Raw genomic sequence first — 24310 nt, 5'->3', positions numbered from 1 at the left:
AACGAAGAGCAGGTGGTGAGTAGCAAACTTTGAAGAACATAAACCACAGGAGGGAGTTCTGACTGATATAAAAGGCACAAAAGTTCAAAACAAAAAGTCAAAGAGAAGAGCCCATTTAGATCCAATTCCTATACTTAAATGGGTGTCATTCTTCGGCCTAGTACACTTTACTGATATTTTGATACATGGTTATACCAATTTGACACATGCAAATTACTTTGGTCACACTTAAAATGAATATACAAATTAAACCTATCAAAACTCACTTGAATGTCCGCACAAAATGATTAAAGAAACAACAAATTCAATTCCACAAGTCTTTAAAAACTGATATATACCATATATATTAGAAATATGTAACTAAACCATATGTCATACTACTTTTAGAATAGAAGATGTTAATGAGGCATCATGTTGCTTTTAGACAGGAGGTGAGACGACACCAAAGAGGGGAGCAGCAACTTTAAATGCACAAGCAACAGAGATTCTGACAAGAAATCAAAGAGACTCCGCGGTCAGTAATGCCTGCCAATGATGGTTGCATTGTCTAAAAACATCCATCACAGGTTTGGCTTTTAACTCATCAAATCAACATCAGGATGCAGATTTTTGCAATTGACTCTCCACATTGTCAACGGAAAGATTTTAGCTGCATTCATTGCTAATGTGTTTATTTGATTTCAGAAACACAGCTACTGAGAGAGGGGGCATCATTTTAGAAGACCATGGATTGGCAATATTATTGGCACATATCGCAATGACAAAAATCAGTTACAATTAATCCCCGATTTGTAGCCAAAAATGGGATATTTTCCTGGAATGAGTGAAGCTGCTTCATATATCAGATGAATGAAAAAAAAACTCTGCAAGCAGTGCAAGGAAAATATAATGCAAGTACTTTATCTTGCTCTAAGGATCAATTTGCTTACAAACCAAATGTATATTTATATGTAGTGAAAAGTAGAATAGCAGTTATAGTTATTCGTGTGAAATGAAATTGATAATTATACTTGCCACATAAGGGAAAAATGGGCAAAATCACAAACATTTAGATTAGTGAAGTAACAGTAATGGTCTAGTATTAGTCACCCTGCCATTAAAGTGACTGTCATCCTGGTACTTTGGAACAGAGTAATTATGCAGGACTGAATAAACCAGTTGCAGAATATTCTTGTTGCCTTCAGACAAAACTGTTTGGTAACAAAGCTGTTGAACTAAATAAATGCCCTTTTTTCCACATGTAGATGCTGCACTCCTACAGGAGAAAGAAGGAGACATTCCTGCTGTCATTATGATGTTTGCTGTTATCCACTGTAACATGGGCTACAACTATAAATGATAATACAATCATGAACAACAGAATAGCACAGTGGTGTGCTAATTAGACCGATGCCTTAAAGCACGACGTCTCAGATTCAACCTTTGCTTCACAGTTATATGACAAGTCTCTATTTTTCATTGTATGTTTTTATTTCACTTCCTAATTATACTTCCTGCACAAGTTACAGTATCACATAAACACAAACTAGTCTGAGTGCATTTAAGTTCTGAATGTGGTATTGCTACAAACATTTAAAGTTTCAACTATTAAATTACAAATCAAGAAGTATTTTTTATACTTGTCCATGTGTGACTAATGCATTTGGTTGATGGAAATGAGAGTCTGCAATACACGATGTTTGCACAAATACTACTAAAAGTTAGAGACTTTTAGTTTCTAACTTTTAGTACTTTTAGAAAGTACTAAAATTACTTTCTAAAAGTAATTTTACTTTTACAAAGTAAAATTACTTTCTAAAGTAGCACATGCCTGGACATGTGCTACTAATGTCCAGGCATTAGTAGCACATGAACTCTGTAAAACTATGGGATATATGGTTATTATTAACATTAATAACCACAGTGATTGCTGAATTGTGATGAGACAGAAAGTCTTGTTCCCTGAAAAAGATGGTGCCCAAAATGTTTTTCTTCTCACTAAGCTTAAAAAAATGAGTTTAACATACACAAATCACTCTTTTTTAACCACACGTGTAGCTTCTTAAATTCAGTAATAATATTTCTAATTTTCTTTCCCTCCATCCAATGTCTTTGGCTTATCTGAAACCGGACTGGACGATCAACACCTTATATTGTGTTTACTGTCATTTTATTTGTTTTTGGTGTTTCTATTTTTTCTGCTGCTACACATGAATGTTTCCGATGTGGGTTTAATAAAGTACGTCATTCAATCAAGTCAAGCAAGCAAATTTCATCCACACCAGACAATGATGCCAGGGAGATTTTTAATGCTGAGGGTCCGATGATATGATTGCAAAATCTAGACATTAGCTTAGACTTGACAGTTTTGTTCTCCAAGACCAAGTAAATATGCTGAAAGAATAAAACAAGAGAGCCTTCCTCTTCAAATAAGATAAAAACTGCTTACATTTCTTGTCAAACCCTGGCTCCCTGAATTCTGAACTATCCCTGAAAAAGCAAGTTGTGAAGATTGTGACGAATTTGCATCTCAGCAAGAAGTATGACACGTTTAATTCCTGATTTTAATCCGTGCAAAAGTTAAACAGATGTGCTTCTAGTGGTGTTAAACAAATGTGTTCATGTCACTGAAGAACTCCATGAATGTCTTATTTAACCCTATTAACATTTATTGATTAAATGCAATTGGCTCTTGAGATTTGACCTTTTAGTCCTCAGAGGTGAGAATAACCACAGTGAGACAGCAGCTTCAATATTAGAAAACGTCAAAAGGGCAGAGTTGCTAATTCTCAATAGTTTTGAAGGGGGTTTCTATACATTTCAGATTAAATTGGTTATGGAAATGAAGAATCAATTTTCCTTTTAGGAGAAAACAAGTCTGGCATCTTTTACACTTTAATAATATTCATGAGCAGCCCAAGCAGCATATAACAATCTAGCTCCTACGCAAGTGTGGTTCATTATGAGCTTGCTGGTTGTTGTTTTTTTTTAAGACCACGGGTGAAATCTCAGCTCAGAGCGGAAATGAACTGATGTTGACGTCACTATGTGTCAGACTAACTTTTCCTCTGAGTTTTGGTGCTTTGTGTTTCTCTGGCTGATGGTTTGTTCTTGTCTAATTTGTGCAGTGCGACTGTAAATAGCAAGGAAATGAAAAACGGCTGCGCTGTGACAACAATGAACTCGGATAACAAAACTCTGATATGAGAGACTTACAAAGAAAAAAAAAATGTTACAAATGCTGACATTTCAGGGATATTTTTAAATTTAAAGTGATGTTAACAAAACTACATCATGCAATGTTGTTAATGTAAACCAGTTAGCAGCAGATTATTTTACAAAAGATGATGTAAAAGTGGTGCAAGATCTACATTTTAACCCTTTTCAGTTTATTGTAAATCAACTAGGCAGCTCCTTAACCTGATAACTATTGTAATTAACTTTAAATGTATTTAGTCAAACAAAATAGCTTTTTTTTTTTTTTTTTTTACAACTCATGGTAATTTATCAATTAAATAAAAGTATAAATGACAATATAATTGAATGCTGTCTTATTCTATATTATTTGTTTGTCTTTCTCAAAAAAAAAAAAAAAGTCTACACCAGAGATTTAGCAGGTCTACAAACAAAACTGATGGACTGAGTCGTCTTCAAATCTCAGTGGGAAGCTATAGATTGTTTTGTCTCACTCTGCAGACTTTCAAAACCACGTTTTGCTACGTTGCTCACAGAGCGCCTATGGGTGCTGATTTTCATCAGATGCTACTGCTTTACAAGTGGGAAGGGCTACATTGATTGAAGGTTTACGCAATCAATGCGATTAATGCAGGGTTTAGGAAGGTTGCAAAGTCAAAATCCTAAGATCTAGGCAGTGTCACAATAGCCATTTCCTCTTACAAAAAGTGGGTGACATCAGTGTGTGTTCTTAAACAGCCAACATATTTTAGAGTTGTAAATTGTTCTCTTAAGTTTGTTTTGAAGTGATGTCAGCTTCAGTGATGTTTTTTTTTTTTTTTTTTTTACATACTTAAAAAGTAGAGAAAAAAATATACATAAACATACATGGTAAAGATCAGTTATCAGACATAAGAGCAATATCGATATCAGATATCGATATTGGCCCAAATTTTCTTTAATACTAATAATGCATCACATGGGTTGGAAGACAATGTTGTAGGATTCACAATAGTGACTGCATTTATATGGATCAAGGAGAAATATAAAGTGATTTTAGTAAAATATTAGTTACAAATGATATTCAGTCATGCTATTAGAAATATTATTAGTGCAAGCTAACAAAAACTCAGATAAAGCAAGTAATACATTATAACCTACTGGCCTCTGGCATGATATTGCTTTTGTTTCTCTAAAAGACTGTATAATTTCTTTTGTAAATCTGCCGACACCATCTTACCAGGGTTTTTGCTGAAAAAAAAGAAGAGAAACACAAAGTAAACTTCTCTTGTTTCTTTTGTACCCAGAAGGAAAACTAGAGTACAGAACTAAAATGTAAGCTGATCATCTTTGAAAACTGTCACAGAAAATCAGAGATTGTATGTAAGGCATCACAATTCAAGTTGCACATTTCAGCAACTGGAAGAATCAAAGTGCTTTAACACGATGAATGTGATCCATCTGCTCCCAGGACATTTAATGCTGAAATGTTTAGAAGTAGAAAACTTGAGCTGTGTGCATCTTCAGCTGTAGCAGATTCTACAAACCAGAGCTTGTTTGGTTTTCATTGTATCTTTCAAACTGAATATCAAAATAGGATACAGGAGTCATGTGCACTAATACAGAGCAGGTCTACCAGGAAAAAAAAAAGACAATGGAAAATCTCCCACATGTTTATTAGACTTGCTATTGTAGCCACACATATCAGACTTAAATGTATCTATATTTTTGTTTTATAGTGTAGATGCAGCTTTTGACCATAAACGGACATTTAAAAAGAACAGCAGCAACAGGTACTCCATTCCTTCATCTAGCAAACTCTCGCACTTAGATAACCACATTTCAGCTCGTCTTTCACTGTCTTGCTGCTACAAAACAACAACATGATTTTATGGCCTCCAAGGAAAAAAAAAACAATAGAGCTAAAACAGAGTCGGGGGGGCTGGAGGGACACGTCAAATCTAGCCTGAAGCTTAAAAATATTAGGCAATCATATAATGTAATTGACTCGGTTTGGATGCCTCCATACTTTATGTGCTGATTGGATTGATCCATCGAGACCCTGTAGCAAAACAGCAGCTGATTAAAATTTGTAAATTAAAAAGGGAGAAATGTGCACAGCAGAGATACAATGCAGTTTATGAGTCTCAGTAGATAAACCAATAATGCTGCAGAAGAACACAACGCGTTGTAGATTAAAATATACAGATTTTTCTCTTTTTTTCGGTCTCCGTATGAAAAAAGTTTTAGGTTATATGTTTTCTTAAATGTACGATTCCTGCAGAGTTCAAGTTAAAGTAGACTGTGTGTTTGAACTGTCTCTGTCTCACCTGGTGTTGGTACAGACACACACAAGGTTAGTCATCTATTATTGATGACCGGCTGCAGCTGGTGGAGGACACCGTGGTCACCTTGTTGGTGCGACTCCGAGTGGAGAAGCTTTGAACCATGTAAGAGCACCGGTCCAACCGCAAAGCAAAACATTTCGAAGAGGACTCATCCGCAGAAATGCACTGCAGGTTCATTAATTCAAATTAACTAAATGATTATTAACCTAATTCACTGAGTAATATTACAAATTGTCCAAAGTAGTCAATTAGAACCGTTTTTCTGGCCTCAGAACTAGACTTCTGTGCAGTCCATTGAACCTAATCTCTCCCCTCCCCCTTCCGAATTTGGCTGGTGACAAGGCTGGCTTTCCTCAGAGTCTTAAAATCCTGGGCATCTGATTCAAACAATATTTACGAATAGTGGCAGATCAGGCAGATCAGACAGATTGTACAGACCCACTATATTTCCATTCAAGGTCTAGAGAAAATCTCCATGCTTTTAATATTTCATCAGTAAGTTTGGAAGTACTCAATAGTTTACTGATTGATTCAAGAATGGAAAAATTGTGTAATTTTGATAGGGGTTTTAAATATTTTCATTATTATTTTTCTAGATTGGACATTTTATTCATTTTGACAACTTTGAATATCATACATCAGCCAAAAGAAGTAACTTTATTTTTATTATTTTATTCTGTGTACAAGCTTTGCTCAGTTTTTTTTTTTTTTTTTGGTGCAGTGCTACTCAAAATGCTCAGAAAGACCACATTTCTGTGTTGTGGATCCTGCAATACTGTCCAAACTTCAGTAAGTCAGAAGATGTAAAAACAGAGAGCAACATGTTTTTCATTCTATTTCTTTTTTATTTAAACATATGTTAAATTATACCACAATCTTGGAAATGATGCATCAATATACAGTGAGAAAGTCTAATGTCTATAGGGCTTGTACAGACAGCAATGTGGGAAAAAAAAAAGAGATGACATGAAGTTCAAGAGACCATGACCTAAGTAAACACCCCTCAGCATCAACAATCACAGAGTAGAGAGACAATAGAAGTAAATTTATCAGAGTAGAGAAATCTGATGAATTTATCTGGTCAAAAAAAAAAACACTACTGTGATCATAAATGGGCACTTTCTGAGAAAATCGAAGCAGACAATCAGAACCTGACAGAGGACAGTGAAGGGACCTGAAAATGTAATTGGAATACCACGACCCTCTTTTCAGAGCTGCTGAAGAAACTAGACCAGAATATTTTCAAAGTCTCTGGACACCCTCTAGTAAACCTTTTGAACTTCTGCCATCAGAAGAACAGTAAGTCAGAAGATGTAACGTAGTACCATATAATCAAAAGAAAACTTACTTCCATTTCCATAAGCTGTCAAAATGATAAACTGATAAGAGATGTGTTTTTTTTCTCCTGTATTTATATGATTTAATTTATTTATTCAATGCTGCCAGTTGGTTTACAGTGAAAAGACTAACTGCTTGACAGAATGATTGATTTGATGAAAATCAACCTGCTTTAGTTACTCTGCTGCAGCACAAAGATGTTTTATATGGAGAGAAATTATATGGCTGACATTTTGATGATCTGTCAGTTTGCTTTCCTGAACAAAGGCCCAATTTTATGTTGTGGCAAAGGCATAAAATGGAAAATGTCAGTCCAAAAGCACTGGTCTTGGTTCAAATAGTGACTTGTAAAGCACAGTGATAAAAAAGAAAATACTATAACCACTTTCCTGGGAAGTCTGTTATGCAGATTTCCCAGGACCTTTTTTCCATATCCACAAGACGCCAAGCTAGTGACATGGCTTTAGGATTTATAGGTCGAGGCCTCCAGCTGGGCAGCAGGCTGCAGCGCAGCCTGAGCGGCCCAGTGGTAGCACAGCTTCCATCTGTCCTTACAGTCTGCTTGTATTTGGATGCTAATCTTTCCCTTACTACACCTTTATGGAGCCGCCGTCCCCCACAGTGCTTTAGGGGTGACGAATTAGCAGGTAAGGAACCACAAAGACGCCGACCCGAGGGCGATGGGATGTGAAATACAGATAGAGCAGGGAGCAAAAAAAAATGTGAGACTACAGCAAAGTCAATGAGATAAGAAGCACTGTGCCTCATATTCCCACTAAGAAATGTTTTCACCATCCTTTCTCGTATGTCCAGAAGATGGGCTTTTCCTAATGCATGTAGAGCATTTAGAGGACAGAACAAGGCCAGTTATTTGTCATTACATCTGAAATTAAATCTAGTTGGAATTAAATTAGGTCTGAAGGTGTTGAAGCGTACCTCCCTGCTTCTGTTAGCAGATGTAGCCGCTGGCAAAAAATCTTCCGAAGCTGACTAATCATTTGTGTATGCAGATATTATAAGCTTTCAATGTCTGAAAATATATATCATCCATCACAGCATGATTGTAATGTCTTTGGGCAAGAAAAGGGCACTGAGAGTAGGTGTGGCATATCTTAGATCTAATAAATATACATTTCCTCGGGGCAAGAGGGGGGAAACGGAGAGTTCTAAGGATTCATTTCCTACTCTGCCAAGAGAGCTGATAAGGTCTGATACGGTGGGCGCATGCAAAAATCTACACCCAGCTACTGGATTTTAGTACTTCATAAATTCATGTCCCTCTGTAATAAACTCATCTCATGCCTCCCTTACAACAAAAAAGGTAAAGTTTACTTCAACTTCAGTTGTGAAAACTGCCCTCACTTGACTCCATTTCTGCCTCCATAGGGGAAGCTCACAATACAGGCTCCCTTCAGAATATTGCAGACACTCATCACAGGAATAAAGTCATTTTAAATCATATGAAGGGTAGAATGTATTATTAATGTTGTCGAACTTACACAGTTTCATAATTACTGAAACAAACAGTAAATAGATACATGTTCAATAAAATTTGGTAAAATATCTTTCATCAGACACAATATTTTTCGACACATCAAAAACTGTGGTGTCATAATTAAAGCAACATATCTGACCACTCTTCCTACCCAGAGTGGAGTTGATATTTGTTTTGTTAGGTTTCCTGACAAAACCTTTCCAATTATTTTTCTTTAGGGTTCATGTGTGAGCCAACTGACAAATAACAATGTACTTATGACTGAACATTAAATTGTTCAACTGCAAAGGCTAAAAAAAAGAATCTGAGTTAATTATATGTATTTGATTTGTTTAAAACAAGAAATATGATGACAGGCATTTTTACAGAAAAATGTGCATATTGAGATTTCTGAACAGTGGGACAAAGTAAGCAATGGCATAAAGAAATGTTTTACAAATTTCTGGGCTTCCTAAAAGTGTTATTCTTGAAGTATACATGTGTGCTCCAGCTCAGATCAACCTAAAGTCTCATTTTGCATGGTTAAAAACATAAAATTCTAATTTAGATGTCCAATAAAATTTCCATTATCGTACTCTTGTGAGCTTCCTGAATAAAAATGCTTACCATCACAGAGATGTGGAGTATGCGCAGCTCTTCCTTCGTGGAATCGTTGGCCGGGTCTTCGGTTGGTTCGGGTAGGCTGACGCTGCCGTCCTGATGGTGGATGTGGAAAAGAAGTGTGCCGTTCTCCAGCCACTGCTGCCGCCAGCGCACCAGAGGGATGTCCTCGGAGTTCCCAGAGATCTCTAACAATTACAAAACACAAGACGCAACAAATGAGAAACTGTCTGTTGTTGGAGCAGTAACTAATCTGCACCAAAACGGAAAAAATAAAAAATAAATAAATAGTTTAAAAATCAATGCAAATAGTTTTTTTAAGCAAAACAAAATCTGGATTTCTTCTAAGTATCATATTACAGTTCAAAATTCAGAAAAGTACAATAATGACTAAGCTAAGACAGTAGAACAAGTACATAGAAGTGTTAAAATAAAGTACTGACAGGATAGACAGGATAAAGAGAAATTATTAAACCTGATAGGTGGCTGTCAGTCTGACCATTTTAAGTATCCAAAGAAACTGTGATAGAAATAATTCTAACTGCATTGCAGTTCCTCATACATGCAGATAACAGTGCCCAGAAATGATCAATATGACCAAAATAAAACTGATGCCAGATGGATCTTTCCCAGTTTAGTCTGTTTCAGGATTTGGTCTGGAAATAAAACCACTCTCTCAGGTATAAAAAAAGAACAAAGGTTAAATCTCAGAGAGAAAAATGATTAAATGGAGAGTTTATGGAAGCAGTGGAGCATGACAAACACAGTGCTTCACTCAAACCTCGATTCCCCAGACAATACCCTCCACCTCTAGTTTGTTATATTAGTGATGTATGCCAAAAACCACACACAGATTGAAGAAAGTAGAAACATTAGGAATGCATGACTGAGCTTTATGGATGTTTTTTTTTTGTTTTGTTTTGTACATCACACTAAACTCATGAAGGATACCTGAAGGCATGCACCAAAAGACCAAAGACGGAAATCTAACTGATACTTCCCAGCACTGAGGCTGAACATGCTGCATGTTCAGCTAGTTTTGTGCATATTCAAGAATTTGGGGATCACTTACACTCCATCAAACACAACAGGTAGTAACTGTTCATCTGGTGTGAATGGGACATTCATCATTTGCAGAAAAAGTTATTCTGCAGATATTTTTAAACCAACACAGCCCAGGACATTTAGGATGAGATTTTATTGTGAGTGATCAATGGATGCAACACCATCTTTACAAAACTACTAAACTGAAATAACCAAGAAATAGGCAGAAAAATAAATTAGAAGGTGAATAAATAAATGGAATAAGGAACAAAGCTGAAAACTGTACACTTTTATTTGAAGTGACTGTCAAATATTTGGCATCAGTGAACACAGATTTTTAGTTTTATTATTGTTGGCTAAAACTAATATTTCCACAACATAAATTGCATCATTTATTTTAGACAGTGTGAATTATTGCTATGGAAACGAGCACCACTGCAAGAGATAGTATGACTGAGTTCATATATAGAGCTGCTAAATAATAAATCATATAACAAAGATATCAAAGCAGCATTGATGACCACAGTGGACAACACAGATAAATGATGAACTGAAGGGCCACAGAGCATTGAAGAACCGTCTGCCAGATATCAAAGTTCTTTTACATGTTGCAGGAACAGCTGTGGTTCCTCATAATTTCAATCAGGACTGGGTTTGATCAACAGGAAAGACAAAAGATATGCAAGTCCAAAAAGCTGCCAGATACATAGAAGGCACCACTGGAAAGCTGCAGGAGAGAGTTGATATAAAGTGTGAAAATACCTGAAAATCTACAACAAAATGAAAAACCTCGGAATGAGATCTATATATAAACACAGGCTAACCTTACGCCACACAAGACTTTTAAACTGATTACTACCAAAGATCTATAGCTGCAAGCAAGATTTTACTGCTGATCACGAGCTTTTACAGCCCACTGTGAAAAACTTCAGAGGCAAGTAGCACAGCATTTGCAGCTGTACTTTGTGGACGCTCAAAGCTCAAAGGCTGGAATATATCTGTTTAATCTTATTCATTTAACCTAACAGGTAAACGTAGTCATTACAGGTCAAGCCTGTGTGTATTTTAGATCTATACTGAGTAGATTAATTAACACATCAAACTGATAACTAGTAATTGAGGCCCTTAACAACATCTAAAGAAAAAAAAAACAGACATAAAACCATTTTTTTCAGATTGGAATTAAAAACATAACTTAACTACTCCAATTTAGCCATATTGACACCTCAGACATTAATTTCACTTGACTAAAATCAAGTTACTTTAAGAATGAAATGTAGCAAACACAGCCGCAAAAAATTTTGAACATGATTTCTGGGATTTAGAAAGGCACATATTCTACAGATATTACAGATGTGCTACTCAGAAGTTGTAGCAATGTCTTGATAATTAGTGATTGATAATATGTGGGATGCATAAAATGTAAATAGCACAGCACTTTCATGCCTAGGTGATCAAAAAGTACAGAGAAAGAAATATAAATAATATAGTGACATCACTAAAAATGTCAGCAATTTCAGACCCATTGTCACAGTGACACTTATCCCTCAGCAATGACAGGACATAATATTGCACAAAACATTTATTTATTCATTTATTTTTTTAAATGTTTGAACCAATCTTTAGACACTGCAAAAAAATCTGGCCAGATCAGATCGACCTCTTTAGCAATTCCTAGTTTTTTTATTTAATTTTTTCTTTACAAAATGCCCATGTGCCTCATCCTAGCAGCTGTAAATAAGCTGGCACTTCCCCAGTTTTGTTCTGCATATCAAATATCACTTGATGTTACTATTTTTGTTGGTAGTAGGAGCATCAACGTTCAAATTCTGGCACACCGCATGATAAAATGGTCCTGCAATCATTCATAATTTTTTTTTTATATTAGCATCTAATATCATGTACAAACTACTGTGTGTAAGTGTAGCAGCACAAAGCTTGCTCCGTTGATGTGAACTTTTAATATACAAGCCTGATAAAAAAAAAAAAAATGCATCCCTTCTTCCTTCCCTGATTCCCATTTAAACCATCTGGCAAACCGTGTGCATTCATTTGTGGATGGTCAACTTATTCTCTCGACACCATCCATGTAAGCACTTACCTGCCTTAAACTATTTATGATAAAAGCTAATATCATTAATATTTTGTGCCCGGGCAGTACATGCATACAATTACAATTCAGTGCTTCACCTCGCTGTGTGAGCATCAGTCCACTTTGTCAGACAACCCATTAGCCTGATTATTGGCAAAAAAAGAAAAAAAGCACTTCAGGCTGGACAATGGCCAGAGCCCTCATACAGATTATAACCTGTTTACAAACAAAAACACTTTGTTTGCTTTCACTGATACGGCGATGCATATGTGCGTGGATATGTGTGTGTTTAAAATTGCGAGTTTAACAAGATTAGGTCTGACAATAACTGATGACCCAACGGCGCAGTGACGAAGGAGTTCCCTCTGCCTGTAAACAAGATTCAGGAGTCCTGGCTGGTTTTTAACCTAAATGCAAATCATGTGCCTCAATGTGACAGGGCACTTTTTTAAAAAGTGTGCTCGCTCCCCCTGGAGACTAGTTTGCCATGAGAGCTTGAGTAATGAGACCACCATTGTACTGGACCGCATTCAGTGCCACACAGCAGAGAAAAAGGAAAAAAAAGAAAAGAAAAGGGGGAAAAAAAGGGATGAAGGCTAAGACGGAGAAGCACAAAAGGGAATAAGAAGAATGGTGGAGAGGAAGGAAAAGAAAACAGGGTGGCCACTTACTGCAATTTAAGTAAATCAAAAGTAATCTGATTACGCCGCATTACTCGTTAACCTCCCCTGAATGTAAATTTGCTGAGCCATTTAGCCTGAAAGAGTTTTACTGCCTATAAAGTTCAATAAAATTACAGTCTTTGACATTTTGAAAGCCTAAACTTTAACCCAGGCATACGGAAATGGAGAGTACCTGAACAGAGGGTGGCAACACGGCGCATTTTAAAATAAATGAGGAGGTTGACAAAAATGGCAAAATATGCTTCTGGTAGTTAAGAGCCTTTTTTAAGCAATGAGGGACAGACCTTCAGCATAATATAGATAGTTTATATTTTTTTTAATAATTCTTTAGGGAAAAAGAAGGTTTTCTAGCCATTGGAATAATATTTGTATTTAATAAAAGTAATAACTCTAGTTGCTTATTTGGGCTGTAAAATGGTGAAACAGGTAGATCACTTAAAGTTCAAGCAATATATTCCCAGAAGTAAATAGATATTTTTATACAAATGTTCATAAATGACAATTATAATACATAACATATTACACAGAAAACATTTTTTTAAAGGAGGACATTTATAACAGTTATGGTACTAATAAGCACATAAATACATAAAACTAAATAAAGCATAAATAATTGTTTTGACTGTGGTAGGAAGAAATCAATATTCAATTTTCACATTGGTAACGAAATGTTTAATGCTCTTACCCGTACTTAGGGCTGTTGTAAACGAATATTTTAGTAATCGAGTAATCTATCGATTATTCTTACGATTAATCGAGTAATCGGATAAAAAAAAAATTATAAAATGAAATATTGGTAAATCTGGCATAATACCGGTGTTACTATCAGATATCAATATCAGTCCAATTTTTCATATTTGAGGATCCCTAACAGTTGCTTTTTTGTAGTTTAGAAAACTAACCTGTAACAATAATAGCTCACTTTCTAAGTTAACCAGAAGAAAAGTTATAGAAAAATCTGAAATTATATTGAATTTAATAACAAAGAGGCAGGCTCACAAATATGCTTATAAAAAATGTCTACAATCCAGCTTTTAGTTTATGTATTCATCTTCAGTGAGTTTAATAGATTAATTAAACTCACTGAAGCCACCTAACCTGTCACGCTTTGGGTTTGAAAATACGGGAAATGCCGCCTGGAGTGGGAGGAGAGGGCGAATGAACGAACGTAAGATGGAGGGGAGGAAATAGACCAGCGGACTGACGAACCGTTAGACCGGGGGACGAACACGGGGGGAAGCAATACGGGATATTTACGACACCTTCACTGGTCACACTCAGAAACTCATCTACCAGCCATGTACGATGCGCTCCGCCACCCGTTTCTTCAGACCGGGATATGAAATTTATTGTGCGGTTCGTCGGTAAAGCTACATTTACACGGTAAGCATAAGCTACTCAGCCGCCCGCCCTGTTCAGTCTATCCGCTCACCTCAGCGCTCTTCCCGCCGTTCGCCTTCAACCAGCAGCCCCGGAGGAGAAATGCTGCCGTACTCCAGGCATTCCCAAGTCATTTTAAGGATGCTTATTGGTTCCCCAAAAAACGATAAAAAGTCGGGCATTATCATCAATCAATAAAATCCCCACGGGCCAATCTTGAAGATTGGACTTTATGCCGCTGAGACTTAGCTTTTGTCAACAACTCAGAGGCGGAAGTGAGAGCTCCGCGCAACGCAAATGAAGTCCCGGCCGGAACACGGTGCGCTAAATAATAAAACATAAATTAACGAAGCTTCGAGGCAGGTAAATTTTCCTCGAGGAATTTTAGTAATCGAGGTACTCGAATCATTCGAGGAATCGTTTCAGCCCTACCCGTACTTACAACTTTTCTATCCCTTTACTTCATATGTTGCTTCAGATGTGTGACACTGGATGCCTGAATTTATTATTTTTTCGGAACCATGGAAACATGGTTTCAATAGATCATGAAACCATCACTAGGAAGGCAAGTTCATAATAAAAGTATATACTATACTGTCAGCATATATCAGCTTTCATATTGGAAATTTTTCAGAAAAGGAAATATGGTTATTTGAATTATGATAATGTAGAAACTCATGAAATGAAAACTGAAGAGTGCTGAATATCAAAGAGGTGACTTTAGTGCAGGAAGCCCAGAGCTACAGTCCTTTTTGTACACTACAGAAGTGTTGAACTGAACAATATGTTTTATATTTACTATTACCAAATAAATACATAAATAATTAAATTCAATTAATTGATTTGATGGGTTTGTATTATTTTCTGTACAGATGTTAGTCACAGAGCAATGTGAATTTTTTTAAAACTCCACTTTTTCAAACTTTTCCCGAAAAAGGAAAAAGAAAACTCCTTTCATTATTATTGCTAGAACTTCTTTAAATAAGTCAAGGAAAACAACGCTACCTTTACAGTCTGAAGGATCCTAAACACCATCTAAAATCTAAGGTGTAACTAAACCAGATGATATCTAAATTAAAAATTTCTTCTTTATTTTTCTTTACCCTGCATGTTGTAAAACTAGCATGGAGTGATTTCAGCTGCATTATACATTGTAACATACTTCTTTCCCTACTAACTGAGAGGCCAGATGCACATACTGATTTATGCAGCACGAAATATTTAATCTCATGCTGAGTTATTTCTCACCCGGGCAAAACCCAGTTTTACCCAGTGTGACAACATGCTGGTTGGGGCCATAATGCATTGCGCTGTGAATTGTAAAATGGCCCCATTTATAATCAGCATGTAGTCTTCATCACTACTACATGCTAACAGATAAAAAAATAAAATAAAACAACAACAACAAAGAAACAAAACATAGAAAATGATGGATTAGGTATTAAATGTAATTTCTCATTTGTAATCACCTGTTCATCTTTGGCTGAAGGTTCATTGCCCTACAAAATAAGTCAGACAGATCTGAGGCGACAGCTGCTCCAAACTTTCAGCGGGGCAATGTGAGTAAATATTCATCAGTGCAGACAGATCATCTCCTTGCATAGCATGTGATTAGGTAAGTTTATCAAGGTGTCACTTCGGTGACATTTCTGTATTACTTGCATAAATCTTGTGACAATTTAGTATTATGTTCAATGGGAAAATGACATTGATTTGAATTATTGTGGACTTATTTTTCCTTACCAAAAGGACCGGCTGCTTCAAAGAAACAAACACAAATTGTCTATAGACAGTTAAAATTTAAAAAGCTCAGGATAACGAGAATGCAAAACAAGCCTGCATGTTGACTCTATGCCACTCACAAGTTAGATAATGAAGCATATGGGTAAGATTAATGAATGCTCTACATTACCACATAAAATATATACATATTTTATCATTAGACATGGAAATAGTGCCTTATTAAAACCTATGGACACATATGGTGACAGCAAACACTAGAAAAGAAAGACTATAATGCCAATGCCAGTTTTGAATATGAGCACACACAAGCAGCTGAGAATTTAATGTGAAGATATTGACCGAGACGTTCAACACTAATGAGACAGGCGAAGAGATCTGTTTAGGGGAGATCAGGAGCTAAACAACCATCTGAGAGCAGTGCTGTTTTTTGACGCCTGTTTACCCAGTGGGACAGGAGAGAAGCGAGGAAGAGACCATATGGCCGTGAAACCGTGTGCTGGAACTGGGAATTAACAGCACCAGAGAAATGTGTGTGTGTGTGTCTCTGTGTGTTACGGTGAAGAGTAGCGATGGCTGAAGTCATTCTGTTCACATCCTCATGCGGTGTCAGAAGAAGCTGGCCTCTCTTACTTCTCGTTTCACTGTGGTAGTGTTAAAGGGAGGATAGCAAAACAGGTGAGGGTGTTAAAAGCAAAGCTGAGGAGAGCAAGAACGATTGGGTTAAGTAAAAAGCCGGCCCAAAAAGCAAAGGAAAATGCGGAGTCGAGATTTTGTTGGAGTTCTATCCAAAATCCAAACCTGCATAAGTTGACGTTGCTGCATAAGGTCAACTTGTGCAGCAAAAATAATAGACAAGTTAGAACCTGACAGAAGTGTTCATATCAGGAGTAAGCATGATGTTGGCTTGTGGGACCAGTTGTTTAATGATCCTGGTTCACATAAATATATTCATACAGTCCTGATGGATTGTTCTGGTGGTTCCAGTCAACTGTGTATGTTGTCATGGTTTCCGACTGGGTTCAAGTCTGCTTTTGTCAGCTTCAGTCGTTAATAAAAAGCTTGTTTTTGTATGTAATTTTAAACCTGATAAATTATTGCTAGTTTTTAAACACTAAAATGTGCAGCGCATATTAAACTGTCTTACAAACACAAAGATAAAAGTTGAATATTTTAAGATTAGCCGTAGACTCTAACTAGTTTACCATTAAACGGCATAATAAGGCTTTTGATAAGTTGTTAAAATACATTTTTTCACACAAAAATATTAAGCATTACATCCAGCATGTTTGATGCTTTTTTAAAAAAGTTTTTATAAACACTGTTTATTTCTAAGACGGTGCATAAAATTGGTAGCACTACTTGGCTGTGTAGGCACTACTTTGTAGCATGGAAGGCTCCTCCACAGTCATTAGCGTCTCCTGTTTTCTGCCAAAAGGCTTCCAAACAACTCTTTTGCTTTTTGCCTTTTCAAACTGAAGAGGGCCGTGGAGAGTCCTTTCAGTACCATGTTTTGGAAGTTTTAAAAATTCACTACCAGGTCACTGTTTTGATTCTCAGCATTCAATGTTCAAGTGAGGCACTGAAACAGTTTGTCAGCTGCATTGCCGTGCAAAGTTGTGCGCCAACTTGGAAAGACGAAAATGGCTCAGTTTGTGTCAGTTTAAATGCAAACAAATTTTGTAATTGTGATTATACCAAAGTATTAATTATACTAAAACCCTACTTTATAGAGAGAAGAATCAGTTACAGAGACAAACACAAAGATCAGAAGAATTTGTAAGGATGCATGTGTTTAAAGCACTTTATAAAGTTTTTTTGTTTTTTTTTTTAATAGGAAGCCGTTTTTGTTCTAGTCCAGGCATGGCCAGATCATTTATCTTTCCTTTCAGGATTTCAAAAGCTCTGGCTTTAGGTGAAATGTGTGAAAAGACAAACATAGGAACAAAAAGCCATCAAAGTAATTTAGACAAACAAATTCTCTCATGTCCCATAGGAACACTTCAGTCCTTGTTTTAAGGTGTTCTTTATTCAGCCTTGCCAATTTTCTACATGAATGAGAATGGAAACCAGAGCAATCAATCAAAGTTGGTCCATTTCCTAACGAGCTTCCCAGTGCGGGACTCTACATATTAACCAAGACAGGCGGCAAATGGTAATTTGTGGTAGCTTGGAAAGTTGTTCTTTTAAAATTTCACGTCGGATGATTATGCATGGGACGCAGAGTGTAGGGGACAGGAAGAATAGTCCACTTCAAGGTGAGCCGAGATCACAGGAGGCTCTGCCAGCAGCTGCTGTAAAATACATGGGGTGCTGTTTGATGAGATTCAAAAAGACTGCCCCAACTTGGCCGTGCTCCAGTAGAGAAATGTCACACACCTCGCAGAGTTTCCGCGATTGCGATCACACTGATGAATCCTATTAAAAGAGCGAGGAGGAGCAGATGGAATGGATTGTTGCCAAAGATTGGAGGCTTCAAAACTGTTTCAACATGTTGTTAAGCTGTTTAAATAAAAGGCACTGAGGTGTAATGCATCACTATATGAGGAGGTAAACAAAATGAAGCTGGGAGTGCATACTCTGCTAGCGATTTGTTTGGTTCATTTAAGCTGAATTTACAGAGTGGAATAAGTAGCTGCTTACCTCTGCAAATGCATAGTCCACTCATGTGTACAGCTAGCGCTAAAAGGGGGCTGCTTCTAAGAAGACCAATCTGTTACAACAATTAAAATATTTCACACATTTCACCTATTTATGATGAACACCTTTGCAGAACAAAAGACACCAAGAGATGGTGAGGTGAAAATAGGTTTGATTCCAACTTTATACTTGTTCAATATGCAGAATTGTGCAAGCAGAGCAAATAAAGAGCACTCATTCGTGTTGGTGTGAGTGAGGCTTGCAATTTGGGGGAGGTTAGAGGTGAAAAATGTGCAGACAGCTAGAGAGGTTGGGGTCAGTTTCTTTTGGGTACGTAGAAACCTGTGTGTTGATTCAATAATTGTGAGAGTTGCTTCAAATGTCTTGTAACTTTACTTTATCCAAAACTAAAGTGCATTACAGAAGACAGTGGGAATATGTCCCTCCCCATATTTGTAGCTGAAAATAAACAATGTGGTTGAATATGGTCCAGTTTGTTCATTTTAGCCTGTTAATCATCCCCAGTCTGTCTAACACTGTTTTAGGCCAACATTTCTCCTCAGCTCCAGATTTTCTCCACCACTCGCATGCCAAGCCCACTTTGGGTGGGATTTACTGCAGCCAAGCTCCATCTTCCCACTTTGATTCACACAGAAAACACTAAACAATGCCGACAGGAAACGTAACTTATACCTTTGCATCAAAGGGTGCAGTTTCACTTGGAACATGTTAGCTTACCACTGGCAAATGTTTGTAATATTTCCATAAAAATCACAGAAGGAGTAGTAGTTTCTAAAGCAATACAATTTCTATCAAGAGTCACAGATGGGAACAATTTGCACCTATTTTTTGCTTCAGGTTTCATTTGTCCTCTCTTCAGCCAAAATAGCAGGTACGAAAGTGATTAAAGATCAAAAATAAAATAAATAAATACATTTCCGCTAAAGCCGCAGTGAGGAGCTTTTATGAAAATGTGTTTGTTACATATTTTTTAAAAACTATCACTATGTTGTAAACTATTAGATAAATAACCTCTTTCTCTCTCCGACTGTAAAAGACAGTGGAGTGATGCAATACTTGAAATTTAGAGATTTAAAATGTATCAGATTATGAAAATGCTACATGGTGTCTATATAAATCTACTTTTCTGACTGATGACTATATATCGGTATCAAGTAGAAACAGATATTTTTAGGTCCACCCAGTTAATTTCACTTGAAAAGTCAAAGAATCTGGCAGTCCTGATCATCTGCTCGCTCGTCCTGCACCTCAACCATATCCAGCTGAAAAATTACTAAGTTTTCAGCAAACTTTTTTTTTTTTTTTCCTCCAGAGAATGCATAATGCAAATAGCCCAGGGCTTTGAGAATCTGAATCTTTTTATTCAGGTTGGAATCTATATTAAAATACATGTTGTTATAAATATGGGTGGGCATTGTCCTAATTTCAAGCAACACTTCAACTAAATGTGGACAAACATCAACGTAGCGACACTATCGGTTCAGTAAAGCTATTTTAGGGTCAGATTTGTTTTTGCCTCTAGTTTTAGAAAAAGGAGGATATGCAACCACAATTTTTGCACATATTTAATACCTCAAAACAGCTTCATCATTTTGCCTGTTAGCTTTTGTTTCCATTATCAAAAATCATTTGCATACTACCAATAAAACCCACTTTCGTGTATTAGATTCCTCACAGATTACAAATATTTTTCACTTAAGTGGACAAAATTCAGACTTCACAGCAACATTCTCAAATCAGAAATAATCTCTGAGAGTTTGGCTAAATTATTCAGACACAAATAAGGAATTTGTGTTATGAATGGAAAGTGTGTCCTGCTATTGTGGAAAAATCTCTAGTGTCAATCTATGGCCAGAGCAAATTCAATCTTTGCTTCTGTGTAATAAGAGATGAAACAGGACTGCCGCTCTCCTGTACTGCAGTCTCATCTCACTGTTGACTTAATTCAACATGCACGTCAGTCCTTGCAAAGAAAACACTCGCTGTGCAATGAACCAAACACTTGAGTCATTTACCATCCTGAGACAAACAGCAATTATGATTTCTGTTATGTCTCATTGGTCAACCCATTTGTTCTCTTGTAAAAAAACAGTTTCAGGAAAACAACATAATCTCCATGTGTAAAAGCTATGTTGTTGCTGGAAAATACCTTAATCCCAGTTTAATTGGCATCCAGCCACCATCGGCTTTCATGTGTTGTTTATACCTAATGCACTCACACATGCTTAGAGACTGTGGGATTTAATTTTAGAGTAGTTTGTGTAAAAGCAAGTCCTTCTTTATATTCTAGATTGATTGAAATATTTTCTTTCTTTTAATACTCGCTTCATTTTTTAATGTTCCTCTTGTGAAAGGATGTTTTAATATTTTCCAGAAGCCTAGTCTGCCAATTTACCTTTCCGGTCTTCATAAGGACAAATTATAAAAGCCCTGTAGTCCTACTTGAGAAAAGAGAAAAAGTTTAATGGCTGAGAGAAAACGATTAAAATGACCCTGCTGGTAAAGTCACCTTGAATACTTAAACATAGTGAGGGGATTGCTTGGCTCTCCCCATGGGCAATTTAACATTCTTGCCAAGTAGCCCAGGTACCTCAGCATTGCATGAATAACAAGTTGCTCTTATTCATGTTGCTAAATAAATCCACTTTAAGAAAGAGGCTCATGACTCAATGACATGGCCAGTTTTGCAGATAACCAACTGAATCAAAAGGTTGCTTAATACAAAAGGCTGAGGGTAAAATTCACAAAACAGAGCAATCTCCTCAACTGTTCCTCAAAAATCCATTTTCTTGCTTTCTTTCTGCACTGTTGATATAACACTGACTTGCACTAAATACATTTAGGAGCAAACCAGTCCAAGGACAGCAGATGGACTACAAGCACAATACCATGTGTCAGAATTATAAAAAAAACAAATAATAATGCAACTACATCTTGTTAGTTTCCATTTAATGAAAAAATAACAGTGTTTGATATGAGCTGGTTTTGTCCAACACAATCCCTTCAATCCTTCAATTCCAGTTCCCCATCTCACCTGCAACATAACAGCCAAGGCATGCTATTTTATATTTCTCACACAAATACAGAGTTCATTTAATAGGAATTTACTTATTAAACTCATCATGTAATGCTTAAGTTTAAATGCTACCCAATAGTGAGGTTCATAGTCTCTCTTTTTTTTTAAGATAATTTCTTTGCAAAAGAAAAAGTCACACTTCAGAGGAAGACCGGATCAGTTTTACCTACCGTTAACAAATGTGACCAGCAGCTATTTGTACAGACAGCAGCACCACAGGTTGCAGTCATCACTTTTTCTTTCCCAGCAAAATTAACACCAGTCTTCTACCAGTGATAATTTTCCTATGTAATCTGCATTATGCAAAGAGCTCTGGCCGCGCAATTTGTTCTAGCTGTGATTTACATGAATATATATAAATATGTGTAGCCTTCCCCACAAATGGCTGCATAATGAATCATTTAAATGTTGGCAACTTGCATCAGTACCGAGAGCTGCTTTGTTGCTCAGCATAGCTATTTTAGGAGCAGTTCGGTCTTTGTCTCCAGTTGCATATTCAGTACCATGAACAAACTACTGCAAATGCGCAAAAATCCTCACTACCAGAAAACACCTTTATACATATGCCCCACAAGTGTTAATTTTCTATACGTTTTTTTTTTTTTTTCCACTATCGGAGTAGAGATGATGTTAGTTTTTCAGTAACTTTCCAGCTTAGACATTATTGTGATACAAATCCACAGCAGGTACCCAGTGTTGTCATGTTGTTCCTGTAATGCTGTTCTCTGTGATAATAGAGCTTCTGCTAGTGAGCTGTCAACTCACCTGTTTCTGATTAGCTCATCAAGTCACCGTTTAAAGACTCTCCAGTGACACCTGGTTTCTCCTGAATGTACCACAGTAATTGATCTCTCTGTATTACATTTCAAGTTATAATCTGTTGTTTCACAAGTGTCTCCTTGCTTTTCCCACTGGTGCACCTCCTATAACCTTATCTTGAGTGTCCTTTGAAGTAATCTTCCTTACGACAAGCTTTGCCAAGAATATCTAAAGGATTGCATTCCTGGTTCTTCTCCTCAATTTTGCCTCCATATTTCACCTGCCTGCCCAGCATGGAAACAGAAAGAAATCACTCACTTCAGCTTATGTCTGCTATAAATCATAACCACCTGTGGATCCACTCTGCTCTCTGCTCAGTAATCAAAATTACCCTCAAAACATCTCTTACCTACATGCATTGTCTCAAGACTTATTTTACCAAAATAAAACAAGAATCACGACACTAAGATTTTCTGAAGGTGAGCTGACATCAAGAAAGAAATGTGTTGTACATTCAGAAGCAGTGGAATACTTAAGTTAAATTTATCCTAACAAAGTTTTACTCCTACGGTGTGCATTGTTTGAGTTTAGACAGAAGAACAGAGCTGTGATTGACAATAGAAAATTATATGACCTGAAACAATAAGGGGTTAAACAGTAAATCTAAGAATGTCATTCTCAAAATCAGCTAACCACTGGCCTGAACACATGTATCCTACGCCCTCTACAAATTGACACATCACAGACCTGGTAAGAAAATCTGTCCAAATGAAAACTACAGCCTGGCTTGACACAATGCGTCTTTAGGGATCATTGTTAGCATCCCTGTGTATGTCGCATATTGATTATTACAGTGAGTAAACATTGTAGCGCTTGATTGCTCAAGCGGAATGGAGCATGTGGCTTACACGGTGACCCTGAGAATCGTTTCAGATACAAACGTGTGGCGAGTGCTACCGTTTCTTTGTCCTTTTGTGTCTGGTATGCTTGCCTTTATCGGTGGAAAAATCCCACGACATTAACCAAAATCTTTCTTAGAATATGCTGACAAAACGATGGAGAGAGTTAAAAACTGAGAAAAACATTACACAATACCAAAACCCCTGTTCGAGCAACAAACAGTTTATTTCAGTCGCAACCAAGGAGTAGATCTTTACTAGTTTTGCAAGTAGCATGTTAATAAATGTGATTAAAAGCAACAAAAACAAGATGACAGAGGTTTTGGGTCTATGCTTTTAATTCAAAAGAATTTCAATCATTCTTTCATCTACAACATTTTTCTATGACATTTACTTAGAGCTTGACTGGCAGCTTTAGTTGCTTAACTTGCCTAGCTTTTCCAAAGCTTAAAATAAAGTGATTATAAATTGATACGTTTTGCACTGCACTATTTAGACCATGGGTGTCGAACTCAATTTTATTTTGGGCCACATCAAGATTATGAATTTCCTCAAAGGACCAGTTGTGGCAGAATGTATTAATAAATCTACATATTAAAATGTTAAATATAGCTTTCTATGTATTAAAAGTACGTCTTAAAATTAAATAATGTTTAATGGGACCTAGTATTAGTTGTTTTGAGCAAATTAAAACTGTGGGACAAAAGCTCTGTAATAATTGCCATTGATTTTACTGGAGAGTATGGTAAAGTTTTAAGCTGGTTTTGTAAATTAACAATTCAATTTACCAGGTTAAAGCTATGCAAGTTAAGTGCACCAGCTGTATTAATTTTCCCCATCAGCTGCAGCTGCTCAGACTACTGCAAGTCCACCAAAAACACCAGAGTAAACTTTTGACTTTTTGTATCAGGCCAACATTTGAGCAAAAGCGAATTAACCCTAGCGGTTTCATAACTAACTTATATGACGGATCACAAAAGGTGAACATTTTCTCAAGTGATTCCTTTCACTTCAGCAAAAGAAATGATCACTGCAATGAAGT

At 36.6% G+C, this 24310-nt stretch overlaps 1 protein-coding gene across 3 annotated transcripts in view; it reads right to left on the bottom strand.

The window, feature by feature from the left end:
- astn1 (astrotactin 1) overlaps positions 1 to 24310 on the bottom strand; it is a 343361-nt gene that overhangs the window by 268542 nt on the left and 50509 nt on the right. For all 3 annotated transcript variants that reach the window (XM_088014719.1, XM_088014716.1, XM_088014717.1), the window contains exon 2: positions 8941 to 9122. In XM_088014719.1, coding sequence (XP_087870845.1) covers positions 8941 to 9122 — 182 coding nt within the window. The remainder of the gene's footprint in view (positions 1 to 8940; positions 9123 to 24310) is intronic.

This window comes from Poecilia mexicana, unplaced genomic scaffold (genome assembly GCF_051168715.1).
Source record: "Poecilia mexicana isolate PSO_F unplaced genomic scaffold, ASM5116871v1 scaffold_17, whole genome shotgun sequence".
Lineage (NCBI taxonomy): Eukaryota > Metazoa > Chordata > Actinopteri > Cyprinodontiformes > Poeciliidae > Poecilia > Poecilia mexicana.
This window is presented reverse-complemented; position numbering and strand designations above follow the sequence as displayed.